The sequence below is a fragment of the Siphateles boraxobius genome, unplaced genomic scaffold, assembly GCF_051911475.1.
Source record: "Siphateles boraxobius isolate OS27281-9 unplaced genomic scaffold, OSU_SipBor_1 90, whole genome shotgun sequence".
Classification (NCBI taxonomy): domain Eukaryota; kingdom Metazoa; phylum Chordata; class Actinopteri; order Cypriniformes; family Leuciscidae; genus Siphateles; species Siphateles boraxobius.
Genome location: NW_027509220.1, coordinates 1,415,019 through 1,436,373, shown reverse-complemented (window position 1 = coordinate 1,436,373; position 21,355 = coordinate 1,415,019). Strand labels below are relative to the sequence as shown.

The following is a 21,355-nucleotide window of genomic DNA, read 5'->3' as shown; positions in this document are numbered from 1 at the left end:
TGTAGCGTACATCAACCATCAAGGTGGTCTACGCTCCCGCCGTATGTCACAACTGGCTCGCCACCTCCTCCTATGGAGTCAGAAGCATCTGAGGTCGCCTCGAGCCATTTTCATTCCCGGAGCGCTGAACTGTGCAGCCGACGAGCTCTCACGGCTTCGGCCACTCCCTGGAGAATGGCGACTCCATCCCCAGTCGGTTCAGCTGATTTGGGACCAGTTCGGGGACGCACAGATAGATCTGTTTGCCTCTCACGACTCGACCCATTGCGCCCAGTTTTATTCCCTGACCGAGGGCAGGCTCGGCACGGATGCTCTGGCGCACAGCTGGCCGCAATGCCGCAAGTATGCGTTTCCCCCAGTGAGCCTTCTTGCGCAGACCTTGCGCAAGGTCAGGGAGGACAAGGAGCAGGTAATTCTGGTTGCCCCTTACTGGCCCAACCGGACCTGGTTCCCCGAACTAGTACTCCTCGCGACAGCACCTCCCTGGTCGATCCCTCTGAGGAAGAACCTTCTTTCTCAGGGACGGGGCACCCTATGGCACCCTCGTCCCGATCTCTGGAACCTCCACATGTGGCTCCTGGATGGGACGAGGCAGGTTTGAGTACCCTACCACCAGCGGTGGTGGCTACCATCACTTCCGCTAGGGCGTCGTCCACGAGATACGTCTATGCATTGAAGTGGAACCTCTTCGTCAGCTGGTGCTCTTCTCAGCGAGAAGACCCCCGGAGATGCTCGATCAGCGTTGTGCTTTCCTTCCTTCAACAGGGGTTGGAGCGAAGGCTGTCTCCCTCCACCCTGAAGGTCTATGAGGCCGCCATTGCCGCACACCATGACCTCATCGAAGGTAAGTCGGTGGGGAAGCACGACCTGGTCATCAGGTTCCTGAGAGGAGCGAGGAGACTAAATCCGCCTCGCCCTCCTCTCGTTCCCTCTTGGGACCTCTCAGTGGTTCTAAATGCCCTGAAGAGTGCTCCATTTGAGCCCCTGCAATCAGTCGAGCTTAAATTCCTGTCTATGAAGACAGCACTCCTGGTTGCACTGGCCTCCATCAAGAGGGTAGGGGACCTGCACGCATTCTCCGTTGACGAAGCATGCCTGGAATTCGGGCCGGCTAACTCTCACGTGATCCCGAGACCCCGGCCTGGATATGTGCCCAAGGTTCCTACCACTCCCTTCCGGGACCAGGTGGTGAACCTGCAAGCGCTGCCCCTGGAGGAGGCAGACCAAGCCTTGGCACTGCTCTGTCCAGTATGCGCTCTCCGCGCCTATGTAGACAGAACGCAGTGTTTCAGGACCTCAGACCAGCTCTTTGTCTGTTATGGTGGGAAGCTGAAGGGAAAGGCTCTCTCCAAGCAAAGGTTGTCTCACTTGATAGTGGACGCCATTGCTTTGGCATACCAGCAGCAAGGTCGACCGTCCCCCCTTGGTGTGACTGCCCACTCCACCCGTCCTCTTGGGCTCTAACGCATGGCGCCTCGCTAACAGACATCTGCAGAGCTGCAGGCTGGGCGACACCTAACACATTCGCCAGATTCTATAATCTCCGAGTGGAGCTTGTGTCCTCTCACGTACCCGCTCAGGTGTCTTCGCTTGCTCGCCATTCCACTCCACGGACTGGATCCTTGAGATATTCTCTTCAGGTGAGCTTCCCCGAAAGCCCTGAGCTCCTCCAGCACTCCTGACGTCGGCGCCAGTGTCTATTGCCTGCGCGTCGGCTAGGTGCCTCCCGTGTGCTTGGTCCTCCTCTGAGCGACCCCTACATGTGTGTTTCCACTGTAAGCCTCTCTGAGCATGTGTCTTTCCCTTGGCAAGCCACCTTGCCACCCCTGGGGTTGAATTATTGGTATTCCTGTGATAAATGGAGTCCTTCGTCCAGTCTTGACAGGGATCTCGATTTTTCGCAGGGCACTGGAAGACAGCTGAGAAGGTGGCGTGATTAGACTGGTACCCCCATTCGTCGTCATCCGACGTAACTCGGAGTGACAACGAAAGGGAACGTCTATGGTTATGTATGTAACCCTCGTTCCCTGAGTAGGGAACGGAGACGTTACGTCTGCCTGCCACTTTCCGCTGTACCGCGGGGATCGCCTGAGCTCAGTCTTGGCTCCTCAGCGAAGAAACATATCTGCATGTTGCCTGCTTCCTCCTTTTATACCCACGAGGTGGGGCGGATTTACGCCATGCAAATTCCGCAGACACATGGCATTTATTTGCCATTGGCTCGTTTTGTAATACTCAAAGTTGATAGGCTTTCTAAGCGAATTATATTATTTTTTAATAAATTTAAATTTAATTATAGCCTACATTTTAATTGTATTAACTGCCCTAATAACGTTAGAAAATATAGAATATAGAACATACGTTAGCATGTGAAACCTGAGGGAGCGGTTTGAGCAGACCAATCACAGCGTTTGCGTCCGCGTAGAATTGACGCGTTGTTACATATTTGGAGAGGTGCACGTCAGGGTACGCCGAAGGGTACGCGCGCTACACACAGCCTACGACGTAGCTACGGCGTGAGTTCGACGCAGAAGTATAAATTGGGCTTAACACTGTGCTTTGACATTATTCTGGAGACGTAGTGACTATTTACATCCTGCACATGAGCAATATCCAAAACTGACTGAGCATATTTAGCCATTTCAACAATATCCTTCTTGGTTGCAGAGGACAGCTCCTTCCATCGGGCCAGTTTCATGACAAATGATATAATTGATACGTGAAATGCATGGATTAGTTTTACACTCCAGCCACAACTTACAACATGCATAGATACTACTATTACAGTAAGAATGGATGTTAAAGTTTCTTCATGAAGCCAATAAAGAACCTAAGATGTTTCACTGGCTGTAAACCTTGTTTGTAACTTTCTCCAGGTAAAACTAGATTTCCACCTCATGAAGAGGAAATGACATCGCCTTCATTGAGTGTTGTGTGTGTAAGTCCTGTACAAAGGGGGAGGTAAGAGGGTGTACACTAAGTAAAAACAGAGCGTGTCCTGTCTCGGGTTACACAGAAGAGAGAGAGAAAGAGTAGAGGAATTCATAGGCACTATTTGCAAAGAGATTGAAGTGGAGTTGCATGGAGGCCATCGGACTGGAGAATGAAGATCTCTGCAGTGCTAACAGCTCTCCTGACTAAACTCCTCTTTGGAAGTAAGTGCAGTCAGTTTGATTTTAACATGATCACCTGTGATTGTTCAATATAGCTTAGAAAATCAGCCTAGGTGTTGTGACAGCAAAATGTTTTTACATCTAATGCATGTTTCTTTTTAATGTTCATGTGTTGTTTTGTGGTTCTGAGAGTTTGAATATAAAGATGAAGGTCATCATACAGACAGACAGACTAGATGTTGTCTGTGTATTTTCCCAATCAGCCAAGCTGACATATGCACAATATAAACGCCTCAATATAAATGCTAGGGCAGTATAAAGTTTTAACTGTTCATTTGTTTGTTTTTTTCCTGGTAATTCACTTTTTCTCTTTGGCTATGAGTATGCTGTGGTTTCTGACTCGTCCTTCACAAGTATATAAGGAACATCCTCAGTTTTTGTACCTTAAATCGTGTGTGTGTGTTGTGTGTGTTGTGTGTGTGTGTGTGTGTGTGTGTGTGTGTGTGTGTGTGTGTGTGTGTGTGTGTGTGTGTGTGTGTGTGTGTGTGTGTGTGTGTGTGTGTGTGTGTGTGTGTCACTTTGAGTTTATAAATAACACAACATCCCCAGAAAGAACTGACACACCAAGTTTTTTTCTTCCTTAAAAATGCTTACTGCCCATGGAAAATTGTGATTGTGACTATGTTTACATCTATTTATAACTTTATATTTAGGATTTACAAGTCCATATTCAAATTTTCACAAAATTATGCTCGGGGTGTTGGGGGTTCGGGGGGTCACACTTTCCACAAATATATGAAGCAGCGCAACTTTTTTTTTTTTTACAAATAATGTTTAGGAATGTTCCTTGAGTAGCAAATCAGCATAATTTCTGAAGGATCATGTGACACTGAAGACTGGAGTAATGATGCTAAAAATTCAGCTTTGATCACAGACATAAACTGCATATTACAATATATTCACATAGAAAACAGTTATTTTAAATTGAAAAAAATATTTCACAATTTTACAGAGGTTTTTCTGTATTTTTGATCACATAAATGCAGTCTAGGTGGGCATAAAAGACTTATTTCATAAACATTAACTAATCTTACCGACCCCGAACTTTTGAAAACTAGTGTGGACATATATATATATATATATATATATATATATATATATATATATATATATATATATATATATATATACTGTATATATATATATGAATTTGTGGTGATGCCTGTCTGAGATCCACCCAAGTAATGTTCTCCAGATGGCCTGTCAAAAAGTCTCGTTAAGCAGAAGCAATAGGGTCTGGCAAGGCTCTCAGTTTTAATTACCCAGCATGCATTGCTTTACAATGCTCTTTAAAGCCTCAAACAAATTGCTGACTTACACGACAGAGACGCTGAATTAAAAAAATAACTTGTGTTTAATAATTTTTCATCGTTAGGAGTCGTTTTTCTTGAACATTGCGCCTCCATGAAATTTTGCATCTCTCTCATCAATGTCATATAATTTCCAGATGTGTGCTGGGCAATCAACGTCACAGTGACTCCCTCTCCGTTCACGGTGGTGTCTGAGGGGGGGAACGTCACCCTGTCCTGTCAGGTGAGCCCGCGGCGCCGGCCTGCGAGTCGGCCTGTGGTGCGCTGGATGTTTCAGCCGGAGTCGGGACGAGAGGAGCTGCTGGTGGCCCGGGTCAACATGCAGAGGGCCAAGTTTTACGGAAACTACACCAAGAGCTTCCACAAGCCCAAAATGAAACTCACAGTGGTGAAACACGGCAAGATGTACAACCTCCTCATCGTGAACATCAGCGAACAGGACAGGGGTCTTTACAGCTGCAGGGTGCAGGAGTTTAAGAAGCAGCGGGAACGGTGGAAAGCTTTGACCAACGGTTCGGCCTCGACGCAGCTAAGAGGTTTGTCTAATGCACAACACGGTTTAGTAATGGGAGAAAATAAGTTTAATTGCTTCGCAAAATAATTCACTGTTTCAAACTCCTCAAAATGCCACAGGCTGGGGGTCAGTATGGTGTAAATGCAACAAAAGCCCAAATTATGCAGAAAAACGCTTTTAGAAACCAATTGCAAATGTTGAACCTATAGAAGCAATTAACAAATCATTAAATACCACTAAATATGAAGTGTGTGTATAATAGAGATATTGGTAACGCTTCATTTTACAGTCCTCTTCCCCATGTACATACTATGTATTTATTATAGTAATTACAATAACTGGGTAATAACTAGGTACTAACCCTACCCCTAAACTTAAGCGTTACTACCCAGTACTTTCTTAGGTAAGTACACTGTAAGTACACGTAAGTTAACATACTGTAAAATGAAGCGTTTCCGAGTTATTTTATTATTGTGTTGTTTGATTTATGGAGAGCTTGGTTAATAACTACCCTCTGTGTCATTAAAAAAAAACTACAAATTGAGACACTGATATGCACACAGAGATAATCGTTATGACGTAACGAAGCCTCCTGAAATCACATGACTTTTACTGTTTAATTCACCGAATCAATTTTTCATAAAGGCTTTGAAGCTTCACAAAAGCACCCATCACTAGCACTATTCCATATGCTGTTTTCGTTGAGCGTTTCTCTCATCTAGACTCTTAAATTGTCTCGAGGTTTAAAAAGATCTGACAAAATACTCACCGCATAAGCGACATGACAAGAAACTGTTTTGGGGTTGTATGTGTTAGATTTTCCATTAAAAACATGTGGAAATGTGATCTAATATTTATGCGCTATATATCTGTCTTTTGGCCGTCGGGGGGTTGACAGAAGCAAAGTGAACACTGGCGTAGTGACAGCCAAACGCTATTGACACTGGCTGAAGAGTGGAGTTTTCCTTCACTGACGTACAGACACACAGAGGATGGAGAGACTGTCGCTCTCGGGATCCAAGACTAAATAAGTCCAGACATATTTTTAATATATGGGGTTCACAGCAAAGCAGCAAGAGTCATTAAAGGCGAAGAGAAAAACCAGGTCAGAGTATCCCAAAAAGAAGCACTGGTGCTCACCGTGGGTGGCCGTCGCATGGCCTACTTAAACACATCAGGAATAAACATGGGATGTTTGTGGCTTTTAGTGCATGTGTGTTATCTACATGTGAGCGTACTGCTAAACATCTTTCCATGCAGTCTTTCCTTTCAAGTAAAACTAACAAAAACTATAGTTGACTACTCTGAACAAAGGGATGTATACTTTTTTTTTTTCAAATCACAAGTAGCAAATCCAACAAAGGCTCATTGGAAAAACATGCCTCTACCTAAATTTATGCAAAAAAACATACCTACGCAAACAATTCCCTGCTGAAATGAACACTAGTAGCAGTAAAATGGCAATTTTTACTCAAAATTATGACTACAAGGGCGAATTATCGATTGATATAGAGACTTATTTTCGTGTGCATCGCTTTTACCATAGTACCTGACTTGTAAACTAACACATTTTGACGTTAGCATCACATCAGCAGCTCCATATATTTGGCTTTTCTCACGTCCACCGAAATTAACCGGAACAATTTGTCCCAGGAACTTTTTTTCCTCCAGACCTGTTGCTGTCTGCGTTTCCACCGTGGTCAAAGTACCATGAAGATTAGGCAACTTAGTCCGGTGACGTAGGACTGCACACTACTTTACAGTTCCCGCTGGATTTCATCCTCTGAATTTAAGCTTAAAGGAGAACTCCAGTCAATTTTAACATTGAGCTAATTTTTTTGTAAATTTGGAGTGCTGTCAGTACAGAAAACAACGACAAAAATCGGTGTTGCCTACACCATGTTATCCTCTTTTTAAAATTTGCACCCTGTTCACTTAAATGCATGGGGCAAGTTTTAAACCTGCGTTTAGCCTCTTATCATCCTTGATGTGTCATTACAAGTGCACAGCCATGTGAGTGATTTTATTCAGAGTGAACACGGTGAATCTGACTGCAGTAGATGTGAAAGATATGAATAAAAGTGATGTTAATTCAGCCAGCTCACATACATGTATTTACTTCCTGTTTTCGGTCGAAGTCCGAATTGTCGGATAGTCGATTGTCGAGTGCACGCACGCGATCATTGGTATTATCATACAAAGAGGATAACTCTGTACTGACAGCACTCCAAATGTTAAAATTGACCGGAGTTCTCCTTTAATAAAGCCTGAACCTCGTCGTCAGTCCATCTGTCCTATTTTTTAAACTCCATTGTTGATTCGAAAAGCAAACAAGTTACTGCACGCACCGCAACAGTTTAAAAAAAATGGTGGTTGAAATAAAATGCTGTGTGGAGTCAACCAATCAAAATGCAGCATGAACTCAACCAATCAGAATGTTCAGTGCCCAAGTCCCACCCCTGAAAGTTCCTGAACTTTGAAAAAGTACAACCTCCCAAGCAGGGACTTTTGGAGTGAGAAATATTTACCCGGAACTTCATTTAGACCCTGGTTCCTGCGGTGGAAATGCAGAGGCCCAGTCCCAATTCACATACTATCCGTCCTAAATAGTATTCAAAAATAGAATAAGTGCGTCCCAAATCGTAGTATGTTGAAATGAATGTTCCAAAGATACCCGGATGGTCTACTATTTCCGGTCAGAATCCGAAGTGCAGATTGATGCGCACGCTAACGCCTAATATTGCCCACAACCCATCGCGCGTTGGACGCGGATTCGGTTAGAACTACAAACACGAGTGAAAAGTGTTAAAAAACTACAGACATGGAGGACGTGTGAGTCAGGCGGTTAGAGAGATTTAGATAAAGGGGTTTGAGTGATTAATTATCAGTATCTAACCTGACCAAAATGTATTTATTCAACGTTGTCTACATTATATTGCATGCAGCAGCATTGTGAACTTTTGTAAAGATATGTTTAGCCATTACCTTTTAAATGCATCATTATATTCAAATTGCAAACACATGAGGAGAGTCTCCGCATGAAAGACCCAAGACAGGCAGATGAAAGTGTTCTCCGAAACGGTAGGAAATCAAATTAGATTGAATGGAGGACTTTAACTGAGACAAGATGATTGACAGGGCAGTTTATGGTGATACTGTAGGAACACGTAACAGATCTGTCCGTTAAAGTATGTCCTAAAGCTTGCCTACTCTTTTGCTACACACTCAAAAGTATGTACTTTTTCTTCACAAAAAGAGTACATATTTTTAGGTCGTAGTATAAGTAGGCGCATTGGGACTGGGCCCGAGTACCACCACAAAGTCCCTAGTTCCTGCGGTGGAAACGCGGCTGTAGTAAACTTCACTCACTCTGCTACAGCATTGCACCCGGGATATGAAGCGCTCGGGTACGAATCCCATGAAATTCACGATATATGAGCTCAAAGACTTGTAGAAGCAGCTGAAATGCATGGTTGCTTCAGCAAATGCCTTCGTATCTCATGTTTGCTTGTGTTAATGCTGTCGGTCAGGTTTAGGGGCGGGTATAGACAGTGTAAGTCCAGCAATGAGCTCATCAAGCCATTTCATGGGCTATTAAATTTTAAAAGTGTAAAAAAAAGACTTCTAAATTATTATTTTTCAAATATTATTCAGATGTATTAATATATAAAACAAAATTTAGTCTAACCAAGGTTTTTTTTTCTTTAAGTGCATGTCAAAATACACTTTCAAGTCGAAACGAAACAAAGTTTTCAATTTTACTGCCGTAATCTGACAAGAGAAAAGGGATATTTTATCCATCAGGAACTGATCTGATTGTGAAAAGTGGGGATGAAAAGTGAGAACAGATTCAAGCGGTTGAGTGGAGAGCTTTAAAAGAGGGATTCATGACGTCAGCTAAAAAAAGGAAAGTCATTTCATATCAATGATAAAAAAAAATTACACACACATTGTAGATCATTGTATAAACTCTTCCATACAGTTACACAAGAAAGACCTTACTGTTGGTAATTACTTAGTATGGAACAATTATATACTTCGGTTGATACATAGCTCTAACTAAACTCAATTTAAATGATAATTTGTGTTTTTGATTTTAGGTCATCCAACCATTTAAGTGAGGTAGTCCCAAAACCAGGCCACACCACTAAGCTCAAAGCTCGCTGTTCTTGACACAATCACATTTTCCACTGCGAGTATTTGTAAGGAGAGCCACTGAGTGTCTCTGCCATGTGAGGGAGGATGTGGTGCAGATTTAAATACACACTACAGAGAAAGCAGGGAATACTAACCATGTTTCTGGGTTCGACAACAATAGCGAGATGCTTTGTATGAATCTTGTCAGCACGTGTTGTTCCACTGTCCCTGTGGAAAAGCCTAGATTTAAAGTAAATGGGTTGTATTTTTATACATTTTTGTGCACATCTTTATTTCCAAAGCTAAAATGGCAATGCCATGCTGAATAAAAGGCACGCCAACCATTAGTTGTCATGAGAAAATGTCACAGAATGTGATCATTCATATTGCAGAGACAAAGGAAGATGTTAAATTCCCTACTTTTTTATACTCTTTCATATATTCACTACTTCTTTTCATAGTTGAATGTGTTGTGGTCGTGCAATGAAAGCATTAATGTCAATTGATGCAGCTGCTCTATTGAAACATGCAATCTCTATTCATGCATCTGTGAGGTCTTCAACAGATGACATCCTGTGCAGCGACATTAGCCTTTAGTAAACCATTGAAGATTTTGTATCTGGCTCTTATTTTGTCCAGATATATATGACTCAATAGAGCTTTTGTCCCTCCCCAGTTCAGTCAGGCATGAGCAAGGACTCCAAAAATAAGCACATTTCTGCAAGAGCCGTGAATAGAGAAATAAATAGTAGTCCGTGCGTAAGCAGAAAAAGCAGAAGACGTTTGCAGCGTGGTTAATGGAAATGGTGTGCATGTTCTATTCTAATTCTGTGACAGACGCTACATAGAAGATTCTATTATAAAGACATACTTTCATGCAGTTCCTTACATAATAATATGTAGATGACCTCGGAACACTTTTCCCATAGTGCATGGTTTGTAAACTAACACATTTTGCATCACATTTTGGCTTTTCTCACAGTAAACTTGCTCGCTTGCTCAGCTGGTACAGCACTACTCTCGTGATGTGAAGCGCTCGGGTACGAGTCCCGTGAAACACCGGTCACGATAAAAAAGCTCAAGTTGAAGAGTTGAAGAAGCAGATAATGACATGGTTGCTTCAGATAAGTGTGCTTTTATCTCATGTTTGCTTTTGTTAACACTATTGGTTAGGTTCTGTGTTATTTTCAAACGCGATACAGCGATATTTACAGGACATTTTATTTCTGAACTGCCGCGATACATGAACCATAAACAATTATTCAGTTGTAAATAAAACTTTATTGTTGTATGTTTTACAATACTATTTCAGCCTTTCTACTTCAAAATTCAATGTTTTTTGCAGTTTCTTTGTAATTAATGGTCAAACGTACTAGATATTTCATAGCGAAAATTGTTTAAAAAAAATCGTACACCTTTTTTTTTCAGTGCAACGTAATAAAACTGGCAGATTCATGTTTTTCTGTTTTGAATTAAACTGAACATGCTTGTAGCGCCATTCATTTGTTTGCAAAAAGCAATGTAATATCATTTAGCAAAAATGTCACCAGTCACATTTTTCCAATGAGCCTGAGTTTAGTTTATGATGCAATGATACAGTTTAAAAAAAATCATTTTTTATAGAATATCTGTTTCCATATTATGTTTTTATAATGCAGTAACTAGGGAAGCACAAAATATACATTGCTTAACTTAAACTTCTGCTGGCACACTTAAAAAAAATCTACTTAAATTACATTAAACTTACTTAAAAATTTGTTGTATACTTGTATAACTGTTTAAAAAACTTAATTTTGATGGGTTAAAGCAATGTAAAAATATATGCTGTCATAACGTATTGATGTTTTACAGTGCAGAACACACAGGATCAATTCAACTCATTTGATTCAAGTGAGTCAAATGAGCTCTTTAGTGATCTGTTGCACACCCAAATATGTGGCTAAACGTCCTCAGTAGCCGAGGTGGCTGTGTTTGCTCGGCCTGCTAGTCTTTCTGTCGTCAGCTGCCGTGGTTATGAGTATTTCAGGGCATCACAGTGGGTGATAGCCACCATGAGCCAGGACCATATCCAGAGAGAGGGAAAGCCTCGCTGCTGTCATCCCACACACATCTTCCCCTGCAATTTACTTGATTTAACAGCATGTTTCATGTAATTATGAAGGTCTGGAGCCACAGTGATGAGTGTGCAATTCTCTCTTCTTCCTCTCGCAGTCCATGTTCTCCAAGCCGGCAGACCAAAGGAGGAACTGTGGAGTCTGTTTGAAGGTAAACCACAAAACTGTGTTCAGACTAAATCTCTTGGACCAAAAGAAATTAAATAAAATACCTCACTAAACGCGTTATTTCAGATGCAGCAAATAATCTAATAGTAATGGAAGGAATGACAGCTTTTCTTAATGGGATAGTTCACACTAAAATATTTTTTTCCCATGACTCTATTCCTTATGAAAGTGAATGGGTACTAGAGCCTTTAAGCCCCAAAATCACATTATGACTAAATAAAATGACAACATGCATTATGTTCCAAATCTTCTGATGTGACAGCTGTGAAGAAGAAAGAAAAAAAAACTTAACGAAAAACAGAAATTCACAAAATTATTGGTACCACTTTAGAATAATGACTGACTGCCGTGTGTTGTGACACCTCCAGTAGTGACTGACAGATGAATCGAGCACTGACGTAATTGTGTCACAAAATCCTAAATAAATAGCCTAATTTTGTGATATTTTGTGACATTTTAAAAATCAATTAAATGCATTAAATTCAAACGTGTTATTTGTGTCACGTCTGTATTTGATTGGCATGTGCCACTGAATGTTTTGTTATACCAGTGCTACTTTATGTTGTTTAGCCTATCTTGCAAGGTCATCTTCTAGGAAAGACACTAAATAAATCTATCATGGGTCACTACGACGTTTTAACAGTCGCGTCCGTGACTGTAAACCTTTATTTTGGCATGATGCTGCACGGACGCACGTCAGTAGATGTCAGTATATGTGAGTGTAACACTGGCCAGCGTAAGATTCCCATCTGTGGCTTTAATATTTCAAAATTAAAATATTTGTGCCATTGGCGTCTGTGTGTCACAGTGGTAATGTTAATACTGCCTCTCTGTTAGAGGCACAAACTCTCTTTTAGCTTTAGATAATTCCTATTACCATCAGAATCCAATCTGAATTGCATGAATGAATCTTTCGATCAGACCTAACTTTTATATTTAGGTTATATAGATTATATGTGTTTGAGCACATGATATCAGGAAGCAACGTAATACACACATGAAGACAGGGAGGTGACGGCGGTGCGTAAATCGAGTTTCCCCTCCCACTTCTGCTAGTTTTACTGAGATTTCTTATCCCGTGTGACTTGGCCATTTGTATTACAGACGTCCTGTGGTAAAATTACATTACTCCATCTATCCTTGTAAAACTAATCCCGTCCGAATTGGGCTTAAGTGTGGAAACTACATTTTTAAAACTATGGGGGGTAAAGTGTTGAGGCAGAACAAGTTTTTTGATGTGCAGAATGAGAGCTGAGTGGATTTTGCTAGTTTCAGCCTGACGCAGTTATCATTTTCACGTCCTGCGCCATGTTATTTAAATAGCAAATGCATTTGTGCCCATTTATGCGCCCATGGGCAGCTGGTCTGAGAACGAGGTGTGTGTTCAGGCGCATCGTTGGCGCGTTGCTATTTTGAGGAACTGAAATGGACTAAGCCATTGACCAACACCTGGTCTAAAGTCAATGACGCAGTTTTTTTGTTTTTTTTTTACATAAGTACTATGTGTCTATAGGCGGGTACACAACGCATGTACACTCTGCTTATTACACACAAAGTGCACACAAACATGCCAAATATTAAAAATAAAAAGATTACAATGTAAAAGATTAATATTGTGTACATAAAGATATGGTGGAATTCGGCTTGTCCCGTAGTAGGTCTGCTTGAGCTTTAACCTCACGCACACACACACACACACACACACACACACACACACACACACACACACACACACACACACACACACACACACACACACACACACACACACACACACACACACACACACACAGCTTTAAAGGGTTAGTTCACCCAAAAATGAAAATTATGTCATTAATGACTCACCCTCATGTCGTTCCAAGCCCGTAAGACCTCCGTTCATCTTCAGAACACAGTTTAAGATATTTTAGATTCAGTCCGAGAGTTTTCTGTCCCTCCATTGAAAATGTATGTATGGTATACTGTCCTTGTCCAGAAAGGCAATAAAGACATCATCAAAGTAGTCCATGTGACCTCAGTGGGTTAGTTAGAATTTTTTGAAGCATCGAAAATACATTTTGTTCCAAAAATAACAAAAAACGACGACTTTATTCAGCATTGTATTCTCTTCCGGTTCTGTTGGGGATCCGCGTTCATGAGTCCGCTGACGTAAGACGAGCTGACGTGTGTCTGGTGCGCCCGAGCTTCGTTTACAGTCTGAGGGAGACGCACGCTGTAAACAAAACAATCTTTGCAAACATGTCTAAGGATTTCGACACAGGGGAAGACTTGCATTTTTTTTAACCAGACATATTTATTTGAACCCGAATACACGGACGCACCAGATAACACGTCAGTAGCGTCTTACGTCAGCAGCGTCACTGCGGACTCGTGAACGCGGATTGACAACAGAACCGGAAGAGAATACAATGCTGAATAAAGTCATCGTTTTTGTTATTTTTGGAACAAAATGTATTTTTGATGCTTCAAAAAAATTCTAACTAACCCCCTGAGGTCACGTCGACTACTTTGATGATGTCTTTATTGCCTTTCTGGACAAGGACAGTATACCGTACATAGATTTTCAATGGAGGGACAGAAAACTCTCGGACTAAATCTAAAATATCTTAAACTGTGTTCCGAAGATGAACGGAGGTCTTACGGGCTTGGAACGACATGAGGGTGAGTCATTAATGACATAATTTTCATTTTTGGGTGAACTAAACCTTTAACCTTGCGGAGAAGGGAGAATCGCTCTGTCTTTCCTCTTGCAAATTCCGTAATGTAAATAGCGAATCCACCATGGCGGGAGCACAACTGGCTTTTAAAGGGAATGATGAGACTCTGATTGTTTTTTTGCACTTTACGCCCAAAACACACCCATTACTCATTAAGAGAATAGGGACAACCCTTTTAGACCATGCGGCGGGAGCGCCGACCATTTTTCCCGTCGTTAAACTAGCAAAACTGGATTCAGACACGCCATAAGTGCTCTTGTGCCATGCGCTTTATACCATAGGCTTAGATCGTTAAAATAGGGCCCAATGAGTTACTCGTTAAGCCAATGATTTGCCGCCACCTACTGGCGGTTCATTAGTACAATTTCATTTTCGCTGAGGGACTAAGATGGAATGCTGTTTTTGTTTTCGGTAGTGATTGTAACATTTAAAAATGGTATATTAAGAGCAAAATATGAGATAAAGTATCTGAGATAAAGTAATTACAGTCGCATTGCACAATGTTTTTGTATGTCTTTTTTTCCTCTCATGGGCTCTGCACTGGTGTGATCATATGCATCAAATGCATCAACTTAAAATCAGTTCTAATCAGTATGGAATAGTGAATTTAGGGCTGATATAGTTCCTTAATAGGTCACCAATTTCTGATAAGGAAACTTCTACAAATGCATATGCAATAAGGTCAGCCGCAAAAATAACCCTACCCAAGCCTTTCAGCGCTAATTTTTCACTGCATGTCTTTAGTAAATCCTGAGAGACTTTTTTTAACGCCAAAAGAGGGTTTGCGCTGGGGCAAGCTGTTAGTAAATCTGCCCTAAACCTGTTTAGAGAAGATTGGTCTGATAAAAAAACAAAAAAAGAAAATACTGATACTAAGGTAAATGACAGATTTTTTTATTTTAGGTGAAAATTAGTTAATCTTTTTTTCTCTCTTTTTTTGCTCTATATTGCCAGGATATGGATAGTACAAAGAGGTTACACAGAATGTTGTTATATAGGCACTGCTGTGTCTTTCCGCGCAGTGGACGTACAGTATGCATGTATTTCCACTGTATGAAATGCCTTTTCCCTTGTGTTTCAGATGTGTATCTGTGTGCTGTGCTGGTGTGTTGTGTTGGGCTCTTGTGCATGTGCATGTTCACTATAGCTGTGAGCTGTCAGTATCTGCAGAGGAAGAGACGATTAAAAGGTAGGATTCTTGCTGTTGTTATATAAAACAGTCTGATAAACAATTAATTACATATTAATGATGCTCCTCATCATACAATCTGCTCATATGTCATATTTCATATGTTCCTTTTTGTTAGAAAACTATCATTTGGTCAAGAGCCCACACAACAGGTGAGAAAACATGAAAAGTGATTTTCTCAACACAAGCAGCTTTACAGAAAATCATGATGTCAATATCTTCATGCCTTATAGTTGCATTATGCAGCTGGCCAATAATATAGTTTACATTTTGTGACGATATAACCAATCACGCAGTTATATACAGTATACATAGTACATATTACCCTACGAGAGTTGCTGTATGCGGAAAAAGTTGGATAAAGTTGTACATGCTTATATATCCAACTTTATATAGAGAGCTGAATTATAAGACAGTTTACAATATAAACAATCACACAGCTGAGATTTGCTGTTTTGGTATATATTGCTTTAAGACTGTATTTATGTCAATGTCAATTTAACCTTTATTTATATAGAACTATTAAAACAACTCAAGTTGACCAATGTGCTTTACATCATCACCGAAAAGTAGAAAAAAATACTACAATAGTAATAGAATAAAACAAAACAAAATCATTAAAAAAATTCCATCAAAAGGACGAATAGGCCATGGCAAACAAATATGTCTTAAGTTGTACTTTATATGCAGGTAAAAGACAAAATACAGGAAAAATGGGAACAAAACTTCAAAATAAAAGTCCATAAAACAAACATCTGCTAATGGGGTAAAAAAAAAAAAGAACAAAATTTTCCTTTTAAAATTAAGTTTATTTTTCTTATCCCATTGGCAGACATTTTTTCTTGTTCAAGTATAAACTCAATACCTGAAGTAATTTTGCTTTGTATCTTGTTTCAAGAATGTTTAGATATTTGTACTGAAAAAAAGTAAAAAATAATTGCAGTGTAGGATATACTATATATCCAATTTACTATATTGCTGGGTGATAATGTAGTTTACATTTTTCTATGATATAAAAATGGAGGAGGACAACGTTCCTCAGAAACTGAAAGTGTGTCCGTGTGTGTTCAGTTCAGGGGAGACGGTCACTAGTGTGGTCAGTCTGTCTCCAGCTCTTCCCAAGAAAGTGAGAAAGTACAAGAAAAATAAAAGTGTTGAGCAGCCCGAGATGCCACCAGAGATACCGGCTAAAGGTAGAGTAAAATTACTGACCTCTATATGTCACTGAAGTGCATACTGTAAATCTCAGTTTAATAACTACAATATTACATCTCAGCCCCTATTGCAGACAAAATGCGAAAGCCAAAGCTTTTAAAACCTCAACCCAGAAAAGTGGTTTTGGTAAGTTACTTTTGTGAAATACACAGAGGTTTTTTATTTGTATTGCAAAACTGCCAAATGTTGTATTTAATATTTTATATCCTGTAACTCCTCTATTGTTTTCCCGTCCCAACAGCCCAAAATTGCAGAGGAGAGTCTGACATACGCCGAGCTTGAACTGATAAAGCCTCTGCCGGAAGTCAAAGCGTCAAAGACAGGAACGGTGTACGCACAGATATTCTTTGAGGACAAGCCTGTGTAGCATTACATTTTCTTGTAACATTATTTATAATAACACAATGTTGATTTTATTTTTCTCATCCTTTTTTTTTTAATACATGCAACCTCTGGTGAACTGTACATATTGTATATGTATATTCTTTTTTTTTTTATATGTAGATGTTTTATCTGTGATACAAGTTTAATATTTAGCAAATCCAAAATACACAGGAAAGTATTGTCATCTGAAAACTGCAAACAGTAACTAAAAAGGTGCATAAAAGCCAAGTAGTCTTGAGGGGGGAAAAAAACCATTCTGATCTCTTTTATAACCACTGCCGACTGAAGTGCAAAAAAAAAAAAAACTACAAATTTGCTGCAAATTGGACCCCTATCTGTTAATAAACTAATAATTTTAAGGACATTTGTACAAAACACTTTTAGCCACAAAAAATGATCTCAGGATTAGTCTGGGTTCATCACCAATTCATCTCTAAGCACATCTTCTGTGTCCTGCAGTTGATGTATTTTTGCTTATATTAAAGTGCCCTATTATACTATATTAAAGGTCGCTAATGTTGTTCTGGAGGTCTCCTACAATAGGTTTACATGCATCCAACAAAACACTTTGATTTTCTCATAATATATATTGCAGCATTTGCCCTTTTCTCACATGTCTGAAACTTTACTATAAAGGATTCGGTCTCTTTAAACTCCTCCTTTCCGAGAGCCTGCTCTGCTCTGATTGGTCAGAAGGCCCAGTCTGCAGTGATTGGTCGACTGCCAACAGTACGCTTTGGATACCGAACGCTCATTTGACTTTCAGCTCTTCCTCAGCACTTTATACAAAATGATACGAACAGTAACAGTGGCGTGGTTTTACCGTATCAATCTCATCCTTTAGAAGTGCATCAAAGTTGATTTGCTTTGGCAGCAGAAAACAGCATCTTCTCCACACCAACAACACGAACCAAACCCTTCCAGTCTCAGATAAACTACAGAGTTTGAGGGCGGAGCAATGTAGATGTTGTTCACTGGCAGCCAATGAGGACCATAGACTGGCATTATGCAAATTTGCTCCATTGTTTTGTAGGAATGTAACAGGAAGTGAGACTGGAAGTGCCGACGACTCATTTCTGCAGTTCAGAATGGATCTTATCTTTTAGGAGACAATAACTTTATTTGTCATGCACTTAGATCTTTAAAACTTTGCAGGCCTTTTACATTTGATAATGGCAATATTACACACTACAAAAAAGCATAATAGGGCCATTCTGATTTATTCTGCAAAAAGATGTGTTATTTGAGCTGTAATGTTGTATAATCCATAAGTTTCATGAAGAGACTATACTTTTCTAGGCACAGGAACTTAGTTATGCATTACTGACATACTGTAACGCATATGCGCCGATACCGTGTGTGCTCCGGGGCTCGAGCACCCACGGAAAATACCGAGCACCCACGTGTGTGCCAGACTGCCAGTAAGCTACATTCATTTAAAATTAAACATTGCAGTTGGTGCTATGTGAAGCGTCTGTCACACTGTGATTGGTTATGTCGCTGTCAGTCGCCTGCTCCATATCCTATCCACCAATCACAGCATTTCTCGGATGAAAACGCCTCTGATCGCGGTTACGTGTCAGTTAAACTTTTGATCTCCAATCCTGTCTGTATTTGTGAGAAGTGCCGCTGTCCTGAGCTATGGTCCTGAGTTGAAAGATAGCCTACTTAACGGCTTTATTATCAAGTAAATAGGTGTGTGCGTTCGTGTCGGCGGCTGTCCATTTCCTAAAAGGGGTCGCACACCGGACGAGAAGCGCAGCGCCGCGTAGTGCCATGGCTTTTAAAATTCGAACACATTATTCTCTATGAGTGTAACTTACACACACCGGCGGCGCACAGCTACGGCTATATGATCTTGTTCAAAATCCTGCCGTGCCACAGAGCGCGATTTACATAGTTTTATATAAAATTTACAATTATTTGTCTCAAATCGTCGTTAATGTACTGACTTCAACCTGTGCTGCAATATACATTTATTTTACACTCATTTACAGAAATCAGCTGCTTGAATGAAAATTGCTGATGTTATCAGATTTTCAGGTGATATTCTCAATTCATTCAGTTAACGTTCCCCCCGGTTGTATTTAATTGTACAGTACAATCGTAACATACAGACATTATCTTAATTCCATAATGTCCTTAAACATAACATTACAATATTGCTGGCCATAAACTGAGAAAGTGCGCGTCCGGTGTGCGATAGGCTACCTCGAGTTGTCATAGACGCAGAGCTGCGCTTCTCGTTCGGTTCTGAAATGCAAACATTGTTTGACTAGGCCTAACGTTACTTTTTTTTTTTTTAAAGGGCGTGCGCCCATGAGCACCCACGGAGGAAAACTTAAATCGGCGCCTATGCTGTAATGTGGGTGGAGTTTTTACTCTAGTTTTTTTTACATTGAGTTTTTTACATTGAGTACTGTTTACATTGAGTTGCATAGTTACATCTCATACCTTTATGTTAACCTTGCTGGTGTTGTGGTTGAGTTTAAAGGCTTTATGTATCATGGTATAGAAACTTTGCATAGTGATTTTATCACACTATGTTACTCAAGTTAACATGTAAAAGTGTACCAAATTTTGTGGCTTTTGAAACACTTTTTAACATTTATTCTGGTGCATGACTTTCATTGTACACTGTACAAAGTGATTTTCTGAGGGTGCGATTGCACAACAATGATGTACTAGTTTTTCAGTTTTTGAAAAGTTTAGTGTAGCCTACAAATGAAATGACAACGTTGTCAAATCGATCCCCTTCATACATATCCGTGAAAACGACTAAAAAAACACTGTATTCTGCTGCCAGGCCAGTAGTTGGCGATGTCACTTTGTAAATACGAGTCTACAGACTGAACACGTAATACGCCAACGGTTTCACAGAGACGATAACGGTATCCTTTTCAAAAACTTGAAACACATTTTCAAAAGTTTGCATTTTCAGGTCCCCAAAACGCAGTTGTCGTGTAAATGAACAGCCAAAATGCATGAAAAGTTTCCCGTTTTTAGTTGAAAACAGTGTCGTGTTAACGAGTATTTTTTTTTTCCTTTTCCAGTAAAATATCTAAACATTCTTACAGAATACAAGATACATTAACTTAAGCTAAATTATATCAAATAGAACAAATCTTGCTTTCTGGAAAATGTTGTGAGTTCAAGCTTAAAAATCTGCAAATGAGGTAGAAAAAAAACTTTATTCAAAAGAAAAACTAGTTTATTTTTCTGACATCATTGCCAGTTATTTTTCTTGTTTTAAACTTAAACTCAATTCATGTTTTATAAAAAAAAAATTTTTAAAAACAATACTTAATATCTCATGTCCTTATGCTTTTCTTGATACAAGAATGTCTAGATATGTGTACTGGAAAACGAGACAAATGAACCGAGTAAGGGTTTGTTGTTTGTTGTTATTTTGCAGTGTAAATATATAACTGTTAATGTGAATGAAGACTCAAAATGATTTCTGTGGTAATGGAAAGCAGACCACAGAAGCTCAACTTACGTCGAACCCAGAAAATTCCTTTAAATCTGTCGAAATGCTCAAGCCTGTTTGTTTTTCTTTTCTTTTTTTATGACTTCTTTTTTTAAATGGAAGAATTTTTTGGATTAAATAATGGAAACGCTAATGAAATATCAGGGCGTATCTATATCTGGAACAGACATACAGGCACCGCTGATTCGACCCATTCACTGTCTGTCTGACTCTTTGCTAATACATAAGACACACTCTCTCACTCCAAGGGTTTTCGACACTATCACACACTTTAAATGTGTAAGTTAGTTCTTTAACTGTGAAATGTAAATGGGTCCTATGAGATCCCACTGCCTTCACCACTAACAAGAACCATCTGTGAATGACGTAGAGACCCATGCTCAACACATACTGTTTTTCTCTTCTGTTTGTAAGTGTACTGTAAATTAAACATTTTATGTGAAAGAACATGAGTAAGCCTCTTAATGCTTTTATTGTGTGCATCATTTGCCAACTCTGTATCTAAAGAAAAGAGTCATGTTGAGTTTCTGAGAGGGTTTGTGTGTGATTTGTGGGATTGCATGAGGCAAATTTTCACATGTGTTTGTGTTTAAATGGGAGGTTTTGTTCAGAAGTCAAGAAAGCAGTGTGGAGAGAAATACGTATATGTAGTCCTTTCATATTAATATAGTGGTAAATCAAAAAGATGAAGCATTACACGTGTCAAGGAGTGATATTTCATGCTATTTCTTACTATTCCTGTTGACTATTGTAGTCTTAAAGGGATAGTTCACCCAAAAATGTTGACATCATTTACTCACTCTCAAAACTTATATTCAATGCTTTATTCGGATATAAAAAAGACACTTTGAAGAATCTTTTAAAACAATTTTGGACCCCATTGACTTTCACTGAATGGACAGAATTTCTTTTTTTTTTTTTTTTGAAGTATCTTCAAATCAATT

The 21,355-nt window shown here is 39.8% G+C and overlaps 1 protein-coding gene across 1 annotated transcript; it reads left to right on the top strand.

Annotated features, from left to right (window-relative positions):
• Nucleotides 1–3,010: 3,010 nt before the first annotated feature.
• On the top strand, nucleotides 3,011–20,855 carry vstm4b (V-set and transmembrane domain containing 4b). Its single transcript, XM_077224629.1, has 8 exons — nucleotides 3,011–3,155; nucleotides 4,621–5,019; nucleotides 11,346–11,399; nucleotides 15,215–15,322; nucleotides 15,441–15,474; nucleotides 16,394–16,515; nucleotides 16,599–16,663; nucleotides 16,779–20,855. The coding sequence occupies exons 1-8, from the start codon at nucleotides 3,104–3,106 to the stop codon at nucleotides 16,902–16,904; spliced, it is 960 nt and encodes a 319-aa protein (XP_077080744.1). The 5' UTR covers nucleotides 3,011–3,103; the 3' UTR covers nucleotides 16,905–20,855.
• The last annotated feature ends 500 nt before the right edge of the window (nucleotides 20,856–21,355 follow it).

Excerpts from the sequence above, each read along its gene's own strand:
- vstm4b (XM_077224629.1), top strand. The coding sequence starts at position 3,104 with ATGAAGATCTCTGCAGTGCTAACAGCTCTCCTGACTAAACTCCTCTTT. Across the intron at positions 15,323-15,440 it reads GAGGAAGAGACGATTAAAAG|AAAACTATCATTTGGTCAAG; the intron begins GTAGGATTCTTG and ends CCTTTTTGTTAG. Across the intron at positions 16,516-16,598 it reads ACCAGAGATACCGGCTAAAG|CCCCTATTGCAGACAAAATG; the intron begins GTAGAGTAAAAT and ends ATTACATCTCAG.